At 43.2% G+C, this 19,771-nt stretch overlaps 1 protein-coding gene across 4 annotated transcripts in view; it reads left to right on the top strand.

The window, feature by feature from the left end:
• The window catches only part of ADK (adenosine kinase), a 191,812-nt gene that overhangs the window by 158,777 nt on the left and 13,264 nt on the right, over nucleotides 1-19,771 (top strand). For all 4 annotated transcript variants that reach the window (XM_083440552.1, XM_083440551.1, XM_083440553.1 and 1 more), the window contains one exon: nucleotides 16,901-16,987. In XM_083440552.1, coding sequence (XP_083296678.1) covers nucleotides 16,901-16,987 — 87 coding nt within the window. The remainder of the gene's footprint in view (nucleotides 1-16,900; nucleotides 16,988-19,771) is intronic.

The following is a 19,771-nucleotide window of genomic DNA, read 5'->3' as shown; positions in this document are numbered from 1 at the left end:
TTTGGTCTCCTGTGAATGTACATAGGTAAAGGGACCCCTGACCATTAGGTCCAGTTGTGACCGACTCTGGGGTTGCAGCGCTCATCTCGCTTTATTGGCCGAAGGAGCCAGCGTACAGCTTCCTGGTCATGTGGCCAGCATGAATAAGCCGCTTCTGGCGAACCAGAACGGAAACGCTGTTTACCTTTCCGCCGGAGCGGTACCTATTTATCTACTTGCACTTGGACGTGCTTTCAAACTGCTAGGTTGACAGGAGCAGGGACCGAGCAATGGGAGCTCACCCCGTCGCCGGGATTTGAACCGCCGACCTTCTGATCGGCAAGTCCTAGGTTCTGTGGTTTAACCCACAGCGCCATGGTGTTCCACATCACTGTTTACTGCACTGGAGTTAATTTCCTAATTAATTTTTTTTTAAATCACTTGTAGTGATACTCCACCATTGTTATGGGTAGGGTAAAATCTTACAGCCCTGTTTAACCACACTCACAGAAAACATGTGTATTTATATTACATTTGTATTGTTTCCTAAAATACATATATTTTGTATAGTTGCTCCCAAGGGAAGGGCTCTACTTAACGTCTTATAGCAAATCATTGGAAAAGGACCCAGACTTCTCCCCTTTCTTCAACTCAGATATTCATAGTAATGGTTGACATTCATTGTACCAGAAGACAATGCAGAATCAAATAGAGAGAGAGTAATAAAGGGAAAATCCAGATGTGTTGAAATTAGTCAGCCCCTGCCATTTACTTTAAGGGAAGTGGGATTGCCTGTAAATTTGGGCACTGAAATTAAAGCAGACATATATCATGAATTTACCATATCATAAATTTATCAAGTTTCCTTCTTCTGCAGTAATAACAGACTCAGATTTAAAAGCTGACTTCTGTAGCCAGCTTAATGATAGATCAATAATATGTTGCTGTTAACATTTTTTTTCTTGCAGGATGCAGAAAGATCAATGTCTGTGGTGCCTTAGGTCATGATCAATACTTTTAATAAAACTTCCCTTTTTTTACCTTTGTACGCTTTTGCTTTTATTAATGTGCATCTCTTTTGTTTCAGACCATTAATGGTTTTCTGATAATGTCATACTGCCCAAGGTTGAGGCTGGTTTGAATTTAAACCTCTAGTTAACAGTGATTAAATCTGCTGGCATGCCTTACCTTGTAGAAGACATTAGCATTTGAATACAGTTCTGGTATTATTTAAGCTCAAATGTGCATGTGTGTTTTAAGCATTTTGGGAAGGGTAATTTACAAATAAGTGTCTTTATTAAGCAATAATGTTCTTGTTAGTAATGCAACAAACTATTACTGATGCTCTCTCTATTGAGAGCTAATGCAGATGTTCAGAAAGGGGTGTGGAACAATGCTATTGAGACCATATCATTTCTGAATGTGCATTCTCATGCCAAACATCTGGCTGATTCTTCCCCCTACATTTTAAAGGGATATAGTCTCAGGAGGACTGTAGCACATGCTCCCCCGTCCCCCACGTTTCGATTGCCTCAGTATTTTTCAAACAACCTCTGGTTGATGATGTTTTGCTGCTTTGTTTTTTATAGATTTGAGATATATGGTTAACATACTTTGGCTGCAGTTAACAATTCTGTCAAGCAAAAGATCCATGCTTTGAAGCCTTAATGTGAAATATTTATGCAGCCTGCTATTATTGCTCCACACAAACATTCACACAGAAATTGCTTTACTGCCTTTGGGATTTGATCGCTCACATCATAGTCATCCAATTAGACAAAGTGGCCATTGGTTCAGGTCCTTGTGAGTTTACATTAAATAATTTAATATTTAGTTACGGCTGATGCCACCCGAGTCATACATTTTCCGTGTTTGATGATGACAATGATTACACTTCCTAATAGTCCTTTTACAGTCTCATGAAAGCAAAATGAGAACGTTATGTATGGAATGGTTCTTAACTGTTTTCATCTTGGGATATTCTCTTTGCTGGCCTTTGTACAGAAGGTGCTGAAGTTTGGAGGCGGAGGGGCTAGATCCCTTGGTGACCCTCATACCATGTATAGGTTTCAAATACAGAGGTACCTCGTGTTAAGTACTTAATTCGTTCCGGAGGTCCGTTCTTAACCTGAAACTGTTCTTAACCTGAAGCACCACTTGCCTCCTGCTGCCACCGTGCCGGCAGAGCACGATTTCTGTTCTCATCCTGAAGCAAAGTTCTTAACCCGAGGTGCTATTTCTGGGTTAGCAGAGTCTGTAACCCAAAGCATATGTAACCTGAAGCGTATGTAACCTGAGGTACCACTGTACAGTGGTACCTCTGGATGCGAAGGGGATCCATTCCGGAGCCCTGTTCGCATCCAGAGCAGAACACAACCCGCGTTCTGGGCGTGCGCAGGTCATGATCTGGCGTGTCTGCGCATGCGCGTGATGTCATTTTGAGCGTCTGCGCATGCGCGAGCAGTGAAACCCGGAAGTAACCCGTTCCGTTACTTCTGGGTCGTCGCAGAGCGCAACCCGAAAATGCTCAACCCGAAGCTACTTTAACCCGAGGTATGACTGTACTGTATAGTCTCGATCTGCTTAGAAAAATTACCGTATTTTTCGCTCTATAACACGCACCCGACCATAACACGGCCATAGTTTTTAGAGGAGGAAAGTCCATAGGCATGCCACCTGTAGGCATTCCCTCCATAACACGCACAGACATTTCCCCTTACTTTTTAGGAGGAAAAAAGTGAGTGTTATGGTGCAAAAAATATGGTACTTGAAAACTTGGGTTAATTTCAATTTTTAATATGTTGCTATAGCCCTCATCTTGTGACTGGAGTTGAAACAGAATTGTGGGAATCCTTGAATTCTTGCGGAAACAGGGCTTATAAGAAGGACCCGGCAGAGTTGGAGGCAATGTTGTGATCCAGGGGAGGCACAGCTCAAGCCTAAAAGTGGCAGCCAAGAATCTGAAGGGCTAGAAGCAGGAAACAATATAAGCAGATGGTTGCATTCCAGAAGGCAGCAGAGGCCTGGCTGGTGGTATTTTATATATCTGTAGTGGATCCAGGAGGCTGTCTTCACAACGCAGAGTACTAACCACTATACGATCACTATACTATCCTGCAGGTGAGCTTGTGAGCTAACTTAGCACCTTGGTTGTGTTTTCTTGGGTACACTTTTTCAAAGCCTCCATTTCAAGCTCTGGCATGGGATAAATACAGCCAAATCGAAGTTTGGCTTTCCCAGACTCAAGTCACACAGTTGCATGTGACATTTCAGCAGCAGCACATGTGTCAGGTTTTTTTTTGGGGGGGAAGAAATGTGGTTGCTCATGCACAAGCATGAAAATGCAGAAGTTCATGCTAGTTCCTGTCTATAAAATGGGTGGAAGTCAGGTGCCTTTGTATTAATTCCCTCTGAATTAATACATTGACTCATGTTTTGTTAATTTTAAGACTTCGGTTGCATTCTATGGCCTTTTAAATGTGTTTGTTGGAGGGGGTTGTTGGTTTATTTTTGCTTGTCTTTTATTATGCATTTTGCGTGCTTATTTTGTATTCTTAGGTTGTTAACCCCCCCCCCCCCCCGGTGATCTTGGGATGAAGGGTGGCATGCAGATTAAACAAACAAACAAAATAAATTGACATGGGGGGGGAGGAACTAGAGTGAATATTTTAGTGTAACATAGTATTCTAAATCCGGCTCCAATATTTGCATGTTAAACCCTAATAAGCCCTGGGCCAAATGTGGTGGATGTTAGAAGTTATTCACAAAAAAAGTAGCAGAATTCAATTTGGATAACAGATATAAAAACTGCAATAAGCTGGTTATTCTCTGCTCTCTCCCTTCACGTTGCCACCTGCTCAGGCAGTTCCATAGTGCTGTTTGCACAATATATTGTTGTCAGTGACAACTGAACAAGAATTCTATAAGCAGTTGGCTATCAAATAGTGGCAAATTTAAAAGCTATGCAAATTGTGCTAGGACAGCCCAGCTTGTTTCAGCCTTCTTTTCTCTATTATCATATCAATTGAGTAAGCTCATACCAGACAAAGCGAGGTTATGGGAACCACCTAGAGCATCACGCACCATTAAACATCAATGCCGCATACATGAACATCTGCAACACCGATTTTATTAACAGGATATAGTGGGAGGGGGATAAACAGCTTTCTTAATCACTTCATTGTTAAAAAAAAAAAACCACCAACCCACAATATCCTAATGCTTGCATTGTTTATCAACAGCAAATTCACCAATAATTGTGTAATTATAGTCAGCTAGATTACAGTACCTATTGCACTCGGTTGGTTTCTGTACAGATCTCTTGAAGTTCCATCTGCAAGCACTTCAACAAGCAGTAACTACTAATGATATTCCATTTTACTGCTCCTTGCATTGACAGGTGGGGATGTTTGCTTGCTTTTTACTGTGACTAGTTTGTGGCTCTCACCAGAGGATTTTGTCTTACTTGCTCAGAACGGCTTAAAAGTTTCAGAATCATTAGAAACTTTACCTGAGGCTTTCGATAACACAAGATTAGCGTATGTAATTGAGCTAGAAATCTGGAAAGAAAATGGGTAGCATACATTCAAAGTGTGCGTTACCAAACATAAAACACTACAGTACAATAAAAAATGCAGAATAAAACTGCAAAACTATAACTGGAATAATAAAGTAGCAGTATGAAGATATTGTTTCAATTAAAAGCAAAGCAAGAAGCATCTGACTAAATACTGAAAGCTTTTTGAATTAAAAAGATATTCAGTATAAAGTAGGCCCGCAACTTACAGAGGGGTTTTGTTCCGGGGATTGCACCTAAAGCCAAAATGGTGTATAGCTAAAACTCATTGGGTCCAATGGTGGTTGCTGTCACCAAAGTCGTCTTTCCTGGAATCCCACCTCCATGCCACTACCAATAAATCCCATTGTCTTGTGCTTGCTGTCTAATTCCATGTATCAGTAGGACATAGAACAAGACTTCTGAAACTGATCCTAATTAAGTGTTGGGGAAGTTGATTCCTTAGGTGACCTGATTAATGAGCCAACTTTAAAAGCCAACATTTGTTGTTGTTTAGTCATTTGGTCATGTCCTACTCTTTGTGACCCCATGGACCAGAGCACGCCAGGCACTCCTGTCTTCCACTGCCTCCCGCAGTTTGGTCAAATTTATGTTAGGCACTTCAAGAACACTGTCCAACTATCTTGTCCTCTGTCGTCCCCTTCTCCTTGTGGCCTCAATCTTTCCCAGCATCAGGGTCTTTTCCAGGGAGTCTTCTCTTCTCATGAGGTGGCCAAAGTATTGGAGCCTCAGCTTCAGGATCTGTCCTTCCAGTGAGCACTCAGGGCTGATTTCCTTCAGAATGGATAGGTTTGATCTTCTTGCAGTCCATGGGACTCTCAAGAGTCTCCCCCAGCACCATAATTCAAAAGCATCAATTCTTCGGCGATCAGCCATCTTTATGGTCCAGCTCTCACTTCCATACATCACTACTGGGAAAACCATAGCTTTAACTATACGGACCTTTGTTGGCAAGGTGATGTCTCTGCTTTTTAAGATGCTGTCCAGGTTTGTCATTGCTTTTCTCCCAAGAAGCAGGCGTCTTTTAATTTTGTGACTGCTGTCACCATCTGCAGTGATCATGGAGCCCAAGAAAGTAAAATGTCTCACTGTCAACATTAAAACCAACATTAGCACTTTAATTTGAGCCCAGTAACAGGTAGGTAACTGACATAGCTGGAACAAAATCAGAGTTAGGTGCTCTGATCTTCAGGGTAAAATCTATGTGATGCTGCTCACTTGTTTGCAAACGGTTAGTTACTTTCTTCCAGATTCAAAAGTTGTTTGTACCCTTGAAACAGAAGATGCTCTTTATATCCATTGTTATCGTCTCCCAGACTTGAAGTAGGAGGGAGGGCAATTTGCACAATCTGCCCACCTCAGGCATTCCAGTGCCTTAGATGAGTCCCACCAATAGCGTTCCAGTTATGCCAGTGAAGGAGCCATGTAGACTGGGAGTGATCTCTTGATGTCTAACAAACCTTTTCCTACCCTAGAATTCCTGCTGTGGCTTTGCAGTCTCCTTTTCTTTGGTCTCCCAGTCTGTATTCTGGGACCAGAGGAAGTGTCTCGCCACAACCTACGTTGGGGCTCCAAATGAGCTCGCTACCTCTATGTCTGAGAAGAGAAGACTCCCTGGAAAAGACCCTGATGTTGGGAAAGATGGAGGGCACAAGGAGGAGGGGACGACAGAGGAGGAGATGGTTGGACAGTGTTCTCGAAGCTACGAACATGAGTTTGACCAAACTGCGGGAGGCAGTGGAAGACAGGAGTGCCTGGCGTGCTCTGGTCCATGGGGTCACGAAGAGTCAGACACGACTAAACAACAACCTCTATGTCACAAAATAATGATCAAGTTTTGCAGCTCTCTAGAACTTTTCATCTGGCAGGATGTTAATCAGAAAGGAACTGGGAGTGGTATAGTTACTCCCTAGGCTGCTGTTTGTAACCGTCTTGAACGGGAACTCTGGAGAAGGAATGCTTGTCCCTCAGAGAAACTATTCCTTCATTCTACGTACTAAGCCACATAGAACCTTGGGAGGTGTTTTTGGTCATGTAGCCTAGTCCCTAATTGTTAAAGGCTTTTAAATGCCCCAACCAGCACTTTGAATTGGGCCTGGAAACCGCTTTAGATGATGAAGCGCTGCCTTAATATGTTCAAATGTTTCATTCCGGTTAGTTATCCTGCAGCCGTTTTCCAGATCTCTTTAAAAGGCAACCCCACAAACAACGCATATCAGTAATCCATCTTCCAGTGGATTGCTGAAAGCAGAATGTGTTTTCTACCATGACAGTGAATGACGTGGCCACCGCTGACAAGAATCCCAAAAAGAGGTTCCCTGCATGACATTATGTGGAGCGTACAGAGAATTCCTCCTCTAGGGTCCCTGCAGCAAAAAATCCCTTCCTTCCTATTCATAGTGATGAATGTTTGGCTAATAAGTGACAATTCTGCACCCTTTAAGGCAGGGAATTTAAGGCAGGGAATGAATTGAAAGTCGCCTATGCCCTTTTAAAATATGTGGGGGGTTTTGAGGGGGGGGTTATTGGTTTTTTTAAAAATTTGATTATATATTTTGTGGTTTTTTTATTTTGTTCTGTGAACCGCCCTGAGATCTCCGGGTATAGGGCGGTATATAAATTCAGATAGTCATAATCATAATCATAGCTGGATCAATTGTAAATGGAGATGTAAAGTTAATGCAACAATGCCAAGGAAGAGAACTAACAACTTCATTGACCCCCTGTTCTTCTCTGAAGAAGCTGGTTCATCAATTAATGTCTTGGTTGCAGCACCAAGGCTGCTAACACAGAATAACAGACTGCTTGATCTGGCTTTGCCGGCGTTTGTTTTTTGTGTGAAAAGCCTTCAGCGCTTCCATCTTGGCAGAAAGATTCAAGATGTGCACTTTTTGAAAAACACAACAGTGTTCAGCTGCATGTGGAACGTACTGATGAACGCCGAGCTTACCCAAGTAGCTGTCTCGGCAGTCAGCAGGAATAAAATGGCAACAAAGCCGAAGGATAAAAGAAATGTTGACAGAACAAGGTGAGCCAAAAGATGATAAACACCTGTGGGGGGAAACAGGTGCCAGTATAAATGTGGCGCTTTGTACACGTGGCACCGTGTTGCTTCATCTCCATATCAGAAAGGACAACCTGCCTTCAAAAAAAATACATAGCAAGAAGAATCTCTGTTAGAGTTCAGGGTCGTGTCATTAGTTGTTTTAGAAAATTCGCTTTCAAGTACAGCTGTGAAATTGCAAATAAAGAAATTAAACTTAAAGGCAGTTGGCGAAAGGTAATTCCAGCTAGTCTCTCCTGTAAGACCGTGTTATCTTTATCTCTCCAGGTAGATTTTCATTGGAAGCCGCCCAGACTGGCTGCGGAAACGCAGCCAGATGGGTGGGGTATAAATAATATTATATTATTATTATTATTATTATTATTATTATTATTATTATTATGAACAGAAACCAGAATCGAAGGCCTAGAAAGGCCTACAGGCCCAGCCTCACTCCCAAAGAGAGGTCAAGCCTTAGATAGTTGAATCATTGTGTTAAGTGTGGTGGTTGTCACAGGCAGCAGTTGTTTGGATCCTTAAAGTAGGGTTGAATAACCTGCTCCTATCGCCCCTCACTATTGGCCATGCTGTCTGGGGCTGATGGGAGTTGGAGTCGGACATCTGGAAGGCCACAGGTTCCCATCCTCGCCTACGCTGTTTCTCAAACTTGGGTCTCCAGCTCTTGTTGGACTACAACTCCCACCATCCCTGACCACTGGTCATGCTAGCTAGGGATGATGGGAGTTGTAGTCCAACAACAGCTGGAGACCCAAGTTTGAGAAACATTGCAATGGTGCGGAATTTCTCAGCTATCCAATTTACTGCAAGGAGGGAGTGCCGTTTTAATCATCTGCCTCCGGCTGGTTCTCAAAGAGCACCACAGAAAACTCACAAGTACACTACAGAAAATTACTTTCAGCATAAATTAACAAGAGGGTTCGTGCCAATGAACCGCTGCTGATAGGGGAGGTCAGAAGTCCCCATGTTTGTGTCCTGTCATCTCCGTGATTTCAGAAATTGCAGGCAATAACTTGCATCAGAGGACTTTGTCGGGCTGAGCAGTAGGTTTCCCCACAAACGTTTTGCCTATCACTGGCAAAACATATCAACCCTTATTGTAACTCAATAGCTTGTTGACTTGATAATTTGAGTAACACAGAACATTAGGCCAAATACACAGGAACAGTAAATGAAAGGATACAGCTCAATTGATTTCAGCCGATTCCCGCTGCATGAGCGCACACAGATAATGTAGCCCCTTATCTGTACAGTAAATCAATTTCTATTTTCCTCCCTTTGCTCTTCATTCATAATAATTAGTAGCTCCAAGGAGAAAAATGTCCACAGATTTGACAAAGTATTTAGTTTTTGTCCTTTTGCCAGAATGTTCCCAACGTGCTATTTTCCACATATGCGTGCTTAAATTTGGAGGGGGGTATTTAAAAAAACAAAAACAAAACAGATTAATGGGTCAAAAAGGAAAACCTAAAACCAAAATGTAGTTAGATAATAGTGCTGTAAAGCAATGTTTTAAAATAAGGGTAATTTAAAATGACAGGCTATGTCATAAACTTGACTACGTTCTTGAAAAGTGAAAGAGGGATATTTTTAATTTATGCCTTCTAGCCTAGTTGGCTGTTGAGTTCATATTGAGCAACATGATGGGTATTTTTATAGTTTTAGGTTTTACTGTAAATTGTTGGGGGAGGGGAGTATCTTACTAAGCCACATTCTGTTTCTTTTATGAGTAGCTTTATCCCAGAGCTATGTTTTTAAAGGTTTGCTGTGCAAACGCACGATTCAGGAGCTCTTGCTAGAAAATGCCTGTCAAAACTGTGATTATGATAACTAGCATCCTAATGAGTTGTGTTCCATATGTGGGAAATAATCTATAAACTAAATAAACTGTTGCATAATTTATACTAAAATGTGCATATAATTATTTTGAAGGGAGGTAAATCCTATACATTCCAATTACAGCAGCAATTAAGTGAAATCATTTGGATACTAATTAGGTGATCCTAAAAGGATCATAGACTTGTGTACTTAATTATCAAAGGAACAATCAACAACTCATTTAGGATGAATAAATTTATATCATTTGGAGGGTCAGATCCTTCACTAGTTGCTAATGCCATGCTTTCAGAATTAATCCCACTGAGATCAGTGTGATTTACTCCATGTTTTGATGCAGTTGGGAGCTGAATCTAACCCTTAGGGATTAGCAGAAATTTCAAATCTCATTGTACAAGCATCATCTTCTCCTTCATATAGATATAAAAGCTACATGCGTCTTGAGAAAAGCCACTTAGTAAGCAAACCTCTGTTCTTAGAAGCAGGAAAAAAATTAGTAGTCTGCGGAGATCTTAATTAAAGGAAACAGAGTTTACAAAGCCTGAGGGAGGAATTGGTGGAACCAAAAGAAGATTATAACCCTGTAATTTTACTAAACACATCAGTGATAAAATCAGAAATAAGGGTTTAAATGTGTACCTGTAGTAGGGCATGACAGCAGCCGTGTTCAGACAGTCAAATCCTGACTTTAAAAACCCAATATTTGCAGAAGCTCTGTTCACCTACCTGTAGCATTTGCCTGCTTCATTTGTCTCTTTAGCTGGCAAACAAGTCGGGAAGCCACTTAACCACAGTTTTCCATGGCATCCAAATGAGAAACTGGGATGTGTTGGCACTTGAGAGTTTACCCTTACAAAAGTAACTTTCTACATTAGCCCACATTCTGCTATACTGTAATTTTTATAGGGATATACCATCCGACTTTACATCTGGAGACCTCAGATGAATTCTTTGCCTTCATCTTAATGGGCAAATTCTAAACATCAGATCACAGAAAACCACACTGATTTTGGTGGAACTAATTCTGAAAAAGTGGCATTAGAAACTAGAGGAGGATCTGACCCTCCTCCATATGAAATAAATTTATTCATCATAAATTATCTAGGTCTTAATGGTTAAAGGGGAGCTGAGTTACAAGTCAGAATTGTCTGCATTTTTAACTATTTCTGATTGTTTGTAGACTTTGTTATATTCTCATTTCAAAAGGCATAATATATGTGCAGGTATTTTGTCTTTTTTCTCTCTTTCTGCTGCGGCTGTCTTGATAACCCTACATTGTATTTGATGCTGATGAATGGTAGACCAAATAAACAGAAACTTGTAGTTCTGACTTCTGACTTGAGTGGCCGTGTCGATAGCATGGAGAAGTGGTGTGTTTTGGCAGTTCAGTGGAACAGTTCCAACTCCTATGAAAAGCAAACCTAGTGGGCAAAGATGGACTTTTCCAACATATATTAACTGTTGCTCTTTTAAACTGTTGTGACACATGGCATCAAAATAAGATCAAGCAACTTGCATGCGCATGCAAGTTTACGAAACTATCCTCTGTGGATTTTTCATTCAAACCTAAAATGACAATTACAAACTTCAAGGATAAACAAGTTTTGGGTTGGAAGTTCTGTACGCACCTAGGGAGCGCAGAATAGCCCTGTGTCTATTTTGCTGTCAGCCCATGCTGTATAATCCCCCACAACAACCCTGTGAGGTTGGTTAGACTGAGAGGTGGTAACTGTCTGAAGGCCCCACCCAATGAGCTTTGGGTGGATTTGAACTCGGATCTCCCAGGTCCTAGTTAGACACTCTAACCGCTACACCTCACACACTGCATGATTAACTCACATTGCATCTATTTTATATGGCTTTTGTGGGCAGGTAGGGAAGTTACTAGGGACGCGGGTGGCGCTGTGGGTAAAAGCCTCAGCACCTAGGACTTGCCGATCGAAAGGTCGGCGGTTCGAATCCCCGCGGCGGGGTGTGCTCCCGCCGTTCGGTCCCAGCGCCTGCCAACCTAGCAGTTCGAAAGCACTCCCAGGTGCAAGTAGATAAATAGGGACCGCTTACTAGCGGGAAGGTAAACGGCGTTTCCGTGTGCGGCTCTGGCTCGCCAGAGCAGCGATGTCACGCTGGCCACGTGACCCGGAAGTGTCTGCGGACAGCGCTGGCCCCCGGCCTCTTGAGTGAGATGGGCGCACAACCCTAGAGTCTGTCAAGACTGGCCCGTACGGGCAGGGGTACCTTTACCTTAGGGAAGTTGCTCTGTTGTTAGATGGTAGTCTTATCAACAGCTATCAGCTAACTTAACTACCTGTATTTAAAACATTTATATCCCTCCTTTTAAATGAATTTTCAAAGTGGCTAACAGTAGGAGGTAAGCAGACATCGCTGTAAAACCACAACAGAAATTAAAACATAAAAACAGTGAACTAATTGCAATTTGGTACTGCCAGTAGCAACAAAACCTGTAAAAAGCTGGGGGCGGGGGGGGGGGGGACTTTTTCTATTTTAATCTAAAAATCAGCCTGACAAGTAGAGCAAATTCCAAAGGCAAGGTGAAATCTTGGTGGGTTTTTTTCCTGTTTGTCTGAAATGCTTGTGTGAAATGTGTTCATGTGTCAAAAGTAGTTATTTCCCGTAAGGGTTGAGAGATGTTGTGGGACATAAAAGAAGACTCATGTGAGCTATACCAGTAACCATACGGTTTTATCCTAGAGCAAGACATTTGGTGGGCTGTGCTTTTTCCTGTAGGAAAATCTGTCTGTGAAATCTATCTAAATTTCACAATATCTTCTTCCTGTACAAATCCCAAAGTGTCTGGCAGCATGTTTGGCATGCAATATCATGCCTTTGAGTGGTTCACATCCTGAATTTATATCCTAATGTAAGCAAGATGGGACCAAACAAAGAAAGTGCTAAATGGAAGCTTTGGAAAATGTGGAGATGTTTTCAAGCTTGGTTGGATCCCATTGAAAGACAGTGGGAGAAGCATTTGATCATTCTTGGGCATTTCTTGAGCACTGCTGAATGGAGAGCAAAAGGCGGCAATGCAAGTATGTTGTTGCCTCCTGTACTGTCACCCTTCCAAGACAACAATGCCCATTTACACCACAAAGAACTCATAACCCACCTACTCTCAGCAGCCAGAAGCATCATAGCCAGACACTGGAGAGACCTGTCAGGAGTAAGCATGGACCAATGGTACCAAATAGTATGGGAAACAGCCCTACTAGAAAAATTAACTAACAAACTGAAACTGACACGGGGACAAACAGAAGAAGACGCCTTCACCCCGGTATGGCTCCCCTTTATCACATACACAGCTCAACAGGACAATGACAATAATCCACCAACAGCATACAAATCAATATGGCTAACCTGATCCAAAACACCCACCACCTCACTCACACACGAAAACAAAGATCACCACAGCCAATCACAAGCAAACAACCACATCCTAGGCCAACCCCAACCTCTCTCACCACCAAAGGAACACAAGTGAACAGCACAAGCAACGCTGACACCAAACTCTACATACATTAAACATAATAGAAACACCGCCACCTGACCCCACCCCCATCCATCTTCCCTCTCTCCACCCCCCTTTCTTTTTTCTTTTTTTCTTCTTCTCCCCCTAATGCCTCAACAAATGAAATGGATTTGTAAAAATGTTACATGGAAAAAACAAACAAACAAGACATTACACTTACTTCTGTAAAACAAGAAAATCCTTAATAAAATATCAAGATGGTAAAAAAAAGGGGGGGGAGGAAGGAAATATACTCCACACAGTTTAATGGACACTTTGCTTTTTTGGTATGTTGCATGTTTTAGGGCTCAGATGAAACAGATTCTGGGGTGGAACTCTCACAAAAATTAAGCCTTGGGGCAGGGGAGGCGATGAGCCTGCGTGATGCTGCCTATATATATTGTTTGATTTCTGGGCCCAATTCAGAGTGTTGTTTTTTTACCCATAAAGCCTTAAACTGCTCAGGACTGCAGTACCTCAAGGATGCTTCTCCCCATATGAACTGATTCAGACCCTGCAACCATCATCTGAGGCCCGTCTTTGTGTGAGGGTAGCAACTTGAGAATGGGCCTTTCCTGCGGTGGCTCCCCTCTTGTGGAATGCTCTCCCCAGGGAGGCTCGCCTGGCGCCTAAAGATATGTAATGAAGGCTCCAGGCAAAATCATTTCTCTATAACCATTCTAATTAACGTTCTGTGGCCTTTTAAATGTGCTTGTGGGAGGGGGGTTTGTGTTCTCACTTTGAATTTTTATGTCATGAACCACTGTGTGATCTTTAGATGAAGGGCAGCATACAAATTAAATGAATAAAATTTGGCCGAATGTTTGGGGGGGGGTTATGTTCAGTGCCTTTTAAAGCTTCAACCTTTTGGGGATGGCTTGCTTTGTGCAAGGAAGGGAGTAAAGGTAAAGGGACTCCTGACCATTAGGTCCAGTCGTGACCGACTCTGTGGTTGCTGCGCTCATCTCACTTTATTGGCCGAGCGAGCCAGCGAACAGCTTCCAGGTCATATGGCCAGCATGACTAAGCCGCTTCTGGTGAACCAGAGCAGCACACGGAAACGCCGTTTACCTTCCCGCCGGAGCAGTACCTATTTATCTACTTGCACTTTGACGTGCTTTTGAACTGCTAGGTTGGCAGGAGCAGGGACCAAGCAACGGGAGCTCACCCAGTCGCGGGGATTCGAACCGCCGACCTTCTGATCAGCAAGCCCTAGGCTCTGTGGTTTAACCCACAGCGCCACCCACATCCCTAAGGAAGAGAGTAGCTGGCCCTTAATTTCCACAGAGCAGGACACCAGGGCTGAAATTCACCTTTGAGCCCTGTTATGTGTTTCTGCTCCTTTATCCTAAGGGTCAAACGACATGTAATATGGGCATTCCATGATTGGAGCTCCTGGAGTCTTTTTATGTTGCAGAGAGCAGGTATAGAGACACCCTGCCCCATTTGCATCAGGGTGCGTTGTGAAGTGAGCAGGAGATCCAAGTCTTTGTCGCTATGCTGATTCTTTGCCACTTTGCTTGGAACAGAGAGAAGAGCCAGGTGGCCCTTGTGTTGCTGCTGAGGCTGACCGAGGCACCAGCCTGCTCAGGACCCCACTTCCTCGTGCATCAACCCAGCTCAGCCCCACGCCCTGGCTAACCCATCTCTTGCAGGCACACACTTCTCATTGCGTGAATTTGCTCCTCACTTGGGCTCCGGAAGAAAACCATGCACTCTCTGTTACAGCACTCGAGCACAAAGGGCTGGGAGAGGAAACACAGTGCTGTAGCACTTAGGGGCGCTTCCGGACTGTTTTCGTTGTTGTTTGTGATGTTCATGGAGGTCTCTGCAGTCTCCCTGCTGCGCCCTTCCTTTCTCATGACTCTTGTAATCACCAGTTCCAGAACACTGTAGAGTATCCTGACAGTGCTCAGCTGAGATTGCCTCCATTCATTCCCCCCCCCCCGGCCCCTTACTGACAACTCACTTCCCACCCACATTACTTAAACAAGCGTAACTCGGTGAGCTAACCATCAGTTTGCAAATCTCTGGGTGAGAGACCTGAACTGTGTGCGTGTGTGCGTAATAAACGGCATTAATTCATTGGAACTCATTGCTGGTGCTTGCCATTGCGGGTCGATTTTATTCTTTTCTATTGCTGTTCAATTAAAAATATGCAGAAGGCTTGGCCGCTTTTATATATTGGCCCACTCTTCTTAGGTGTGTGACGCTTGTAGCCTCCCTGCTTTAATGGCAATAGTTCAGAGTGAATGCACTGCAAATATCTACCCCAGCCAACAGACTACCAAGTGTATAAAGCTGGGTTACCTTTAATTAATTAATTAGATTAGATTCAGTAAGCAGGTACCTGCCGCAATCTGCAGGGGTTTTTTTGTTGGCAGCCGTCTGTCTTGAGAGACAATGGAGTGTGCCTCCGGGGGTGAAGTCAAACTGCTGTGCTAGCACCAGAGTGACCTCCCCGGGGCATAAGCCTGGGCATTGTGTACGGAGGTCCTGGGCTGCTCAGCCTCACGGATGTGGTCCAAAGGAAAGCAGAGCACTTTGACACCAGCTTGGCTACAGGAGTTGCCAGAAGGAGCTGTACAAGGCTCTATCCAGCTTCCCTGCTTGAACCGTTTTGCATGATTGCTCTTGATCTTCCTAAACATTTTGACAACTGTCTAGTGTGCTGCATCAAGAAGGACACTGACAAACTGGAACGTGTCCAGAGGAGGGCAACCAAAATGGTCAAAGGCCTGGAAACGATGCCTTATGAGGAACGGCTAAGGGAGCTGGGCATGTTTAGCCTGGAGAAAAGGAGGTTAAGCCATGTTCAAATATATAAAAGGATGTCACATAGAGGAGGGAGAAAGGTTGTTTTCTGCTGCTCCAGAGAAGAGGACACGGAGCAATGGATTCAAACTACAAGAAAGAAGATTCCACCTAAACATTAGGAAGAACTTCCTGACAGTAAGAGCTGTTCGACAGTGGAATTTGCTGCCAAGGAGTGTGGTGGAGTCTCCTTCTTTGGAGGTCTTTAAGCAGAGGCTTGACAACCATATGTCAGGAGTGCTCTGATGGTGTTTCCTGCTTGGCAGGGGGTTGGACTCGATGGCCCTTGTGGTCTCTTCCAACTCTATGATTCTATGATTCTATGATCATGCTGCCACGTTCCTTATAGTGGTACCTATGCACATTTTTAAAAAACAAACTAACAAACCCACCAATGAAAGCTCCTATGGTCTCCTGGGAGAGCAGTTGCTTGTTTTTCCCCATCTCATCTGCCTCCCAAAGCACATTCTGTGTATTCCTTCAATGACTGCGAGACAGAACTTGTATAGCCTTCTATGACTCTGGTAATTTACACATTAACAAGGTGGTAATTATGTTTTTATCACATCCTTATGACATTACCCCCTGGAAAGCCCTAGCTGATTAATTAGTAGTACGTATTTAATCTGTGACCCCGACGCTCCAAAATTATTGTACCCACACATTACAAGTTACATGGAGAATGGTACATTCAAGTACACAATTTTTAAATTACTTGAAACAGTCGGCTAGTAGAACTGTAATACCGGGGGGTGGGGGTGGGACCAAGACTAGGAAATGTTTCCATTAAGGCCATAAAACCAAACCAAACACCTAGGGTCGCTTTTTCTTCAAAACAGATGTTGTTCCAACGTGTTTCGTCTAGAAAGGCACGAAGGCCATGCTCTTTACTGCTTCTTCGCATGGCCAAGGTTGTTTCAAGGCATCTTTGATTGCATCCATTGGCTTCCAGAAGCTCTGATCTAATCCATGCTCCAACTGAGATGCTTTGCGAAGCAATTTTTTGGTTATCGGTTCTTATGAGGCGATCCTTCCTTCTTTGCAGCGTATTAATTCTGGATGGTATCAATCGTTTCCTCAGGCATCTTTTTCTTTCTTTCCCCCCTTGTAGAAAATGAAGTAAGAGCCTTCCCGGTCTTAATTAGTGACCAGAGCGAGATCGTGGACACAAACGGAGCTGGAGATGCCTTCGTGGGAGGTACGTGCCATTTGCATTATCCCTTTTATTTGGAAGTGCCCCCCCCCATCCTTTATTCGAGAACATGGGCAGGTGGTGGCAGGGTGTTCCTTTCCTGAAGTACAGAATGTCAGATTGTTCTTTTCAAGCTTCCATTTTCCTCCCTAAGATTGTGTTTTAATAGACTGCTAATTCTCCCAGGGAAAAATGTGTTTTGTGGCTTTAAAGATAATGTGCTCCTATGCAACATCCACATTGTTTTCACGAGATTAATTGTATCTGTCAGAATGTTGCATAAACAAGCTGCATCAAATATGTTATGCAGCGTACTCAGAATCCCTCGTGGCTTTAAAATTTTAGCACATTGCTGTTCTTTTAAACAAGTTGTGGTGAATATTAAAGAGTATGTAAATAACCAAGCGTAACGTTTGAACTATTTTTTCCCCTCCTCTTCTGTTCGTCTGGTTCCTAGGCAGTTGATGTGCGAATACAAAAAGACTACAAAGAGTTAAAAAACAAAGGCTAAAAGTCAGAAGGAAAGTCACATCTGCTGCTACTTTTATATCCATTTGCAACCATAATATTTTTTGACATTGGAGCATTACATCTATATTTTTGTAGCTGTTGTGGTTCAAAATATCTCAACATAAGCTCTAACAAGTTCTCTTGGTTACTGCAATCTCTGGGTCTTGCAATATGTTTTTTGAAGGCTTTCACTACAGTGAGCTTCAAGGCATCCTATTGGACCTTAGCTTTTCTCCAAATAGACTTGCAGAGTCTCAGGGCTTGACCTGAAGTTTCAGAAATTTAGCCACCCCCTGAAGTTCTTGCGGAGGAAGGACTAGCATCTTGGGGTAAAGGGACAGAGTATTTTTTGCTCTGACTGAGAACTTTTGCTTATTAACTCTGCCCCATCATCAGTCTCTACCCTAAGCCGTTGGGCCCAGTCAGGCTCTATCCTTTGCATGATCTATGGCACACCATTTTAGACTCAGGGAACCTGACAACTTTTTATTTCAAAAACACCAAAGAATTGATTTCTAGAGCAAGCCCTATGAGGCCCAATTCCATGTTATGTTGCACCTATCAATCACTTTCATACAAGGCACATTTTAACCTGGGAGGATTATCTGCAATACAGTTGTACCTTGGAAGTCGAACAGGATCTGTTCCGGAAGTCCATTCGACTTCCAAAACGGTCAAAAACCTAATCACGGCTTCTGATTTGCTGCAAGAAGCTCCTGCAGCCAAACAGAAGCCGCAGAAGCCCTGTCAGACGTTCGGCTTCCAAAAATAGTTCGCAAACCAGAACAGTCACTTCTGGGTTTCCGATGTCCGGGAGCCAAAACCTTTGGGAACTAAGCTGTTTGAAAACCAAGGTACGACTGTAATTGGACTTAAACATTTATAGCCTTGCCTTCAGGAAAGTATTGAAAACAACGAGTTGCTGTTATTTAATGGGAGCAACCACTGAATAGTAGGGGCCAGACAGAAAAATTGTACCGGAATTCTAGAAAGTTAAGCAAGAAATGGTAGAAATCTGGCAACTTTCTACTTGGGTTTACTAGGTTTGCAGTGCACAACGTGTGGTTTTAAAGAAATCAATATTTGGCTAAGGGAGGAGAATTGAAGGATGCCACTAAGACAGAAAAAGGACTTGTGAGCACTGTCCGTTTGCAAAGTGGGGACAAAGAATGCAAATTCTCATGTATGGGACAGTTGCATATTCCTACATTGCAAGAGACTGGACTAGATGATCCTTAGGGTCCCTTCCAACTCTATGATTCTTTGACAGCTCTAGAGCCAGTGTGGTGTAGTGGTTAAGAGCGGTAGTCTCGTAATCTGGGGAACCGGGTTCGCGTCTCCTCTCCTCCACATGCAGCTGCTGGGTGACCTTGGGCCAGTCATACTTCTTTGAAGTCTCTCAGCCCCACTCACCTCACAGAGTGTTTGTTGTGGGGGAGAAAGGGAAAGGAGAATGTTAGCCGCTTTGAGACTCCTTAAAGGGAGTGAAAGGTGGGATATCAAATCCAAACTCTTCTTCTTCTAGAGGGAATTCTCTAGCTGGCATCATGAGTGAGGGTGATAGAGAGGGTATAGAGAAAAGGCTGCCTCACCTGGAAATATGCCCCTCATTTAGCAGCCTAGAAATGCTGTTCGTTGTCACTGATAACCTGGCACAGTGGTACCTCGGGTTAAGTACTTAATTCATTCTGGAGGTCCGATCTTAACCTGAAACTGTTCTTAGCCTGAAGCACCACTTTAGCTAATGGAGCCTCCTGCTGCTGCTGCTGCGCCGCCGGAGCACGATTTCTGTTCTCATCCTGAAGCAAAGTTCTTAACCCGAGGTAGTATTTCTGGGTTAGCAGAGTCTGTAACCTGAAGCGTATGTAACCCGAGGTACCCCTGTAGTTCAAAAGCACAGAAACATTTAATGGCAAAAATCTTGATTGAGTGCAGAATTAAGACATCTGACTGATCCTCATAAACACACCAGTATTCAGGAAAAGGCAAAACTCTGAATGTCTTCAGTGACCTTCTTGAGCAGCTTTAACTCGGCAGACGACATTTCCTTTTTATCAAGACAAACTAAATACGTTGGTAACGGTAAACATTATGCTTCTGTGCTTGTGCCAACCCCTTAGTTTTCAAGAGCATCCAAATGTCTGCTGAGCACTGGAAGCAACACAAAGCTTCTGTTTGGAAGTCTTTTGGTCTAAGGAGGTTGAACAGAAAAAGAGAGGGACGGCAGGAGGATCTGGCTGGATCAAATAAAAAACAATTGGTTGTGAATAATTCAAAACT

The sequence above is a fragment of the Podarcis tiliguerta genome, assembly GCF_965153285.1.
Source record: "Podarcis tiliguerta genome assembly, chromosome: 5".
Taxonomy (NCBI): Eukaryota; Metazoa; Chordata; class Lepidosauria; order Squamata; family Lacertidae; genus Podarcis; species Podarcis tiliguerta.
The sequence above is the reverse complement of the archived record's forward strand: the minus strand, read 5'-3'. Positions and strand labels throughout refer to the sequence as shown.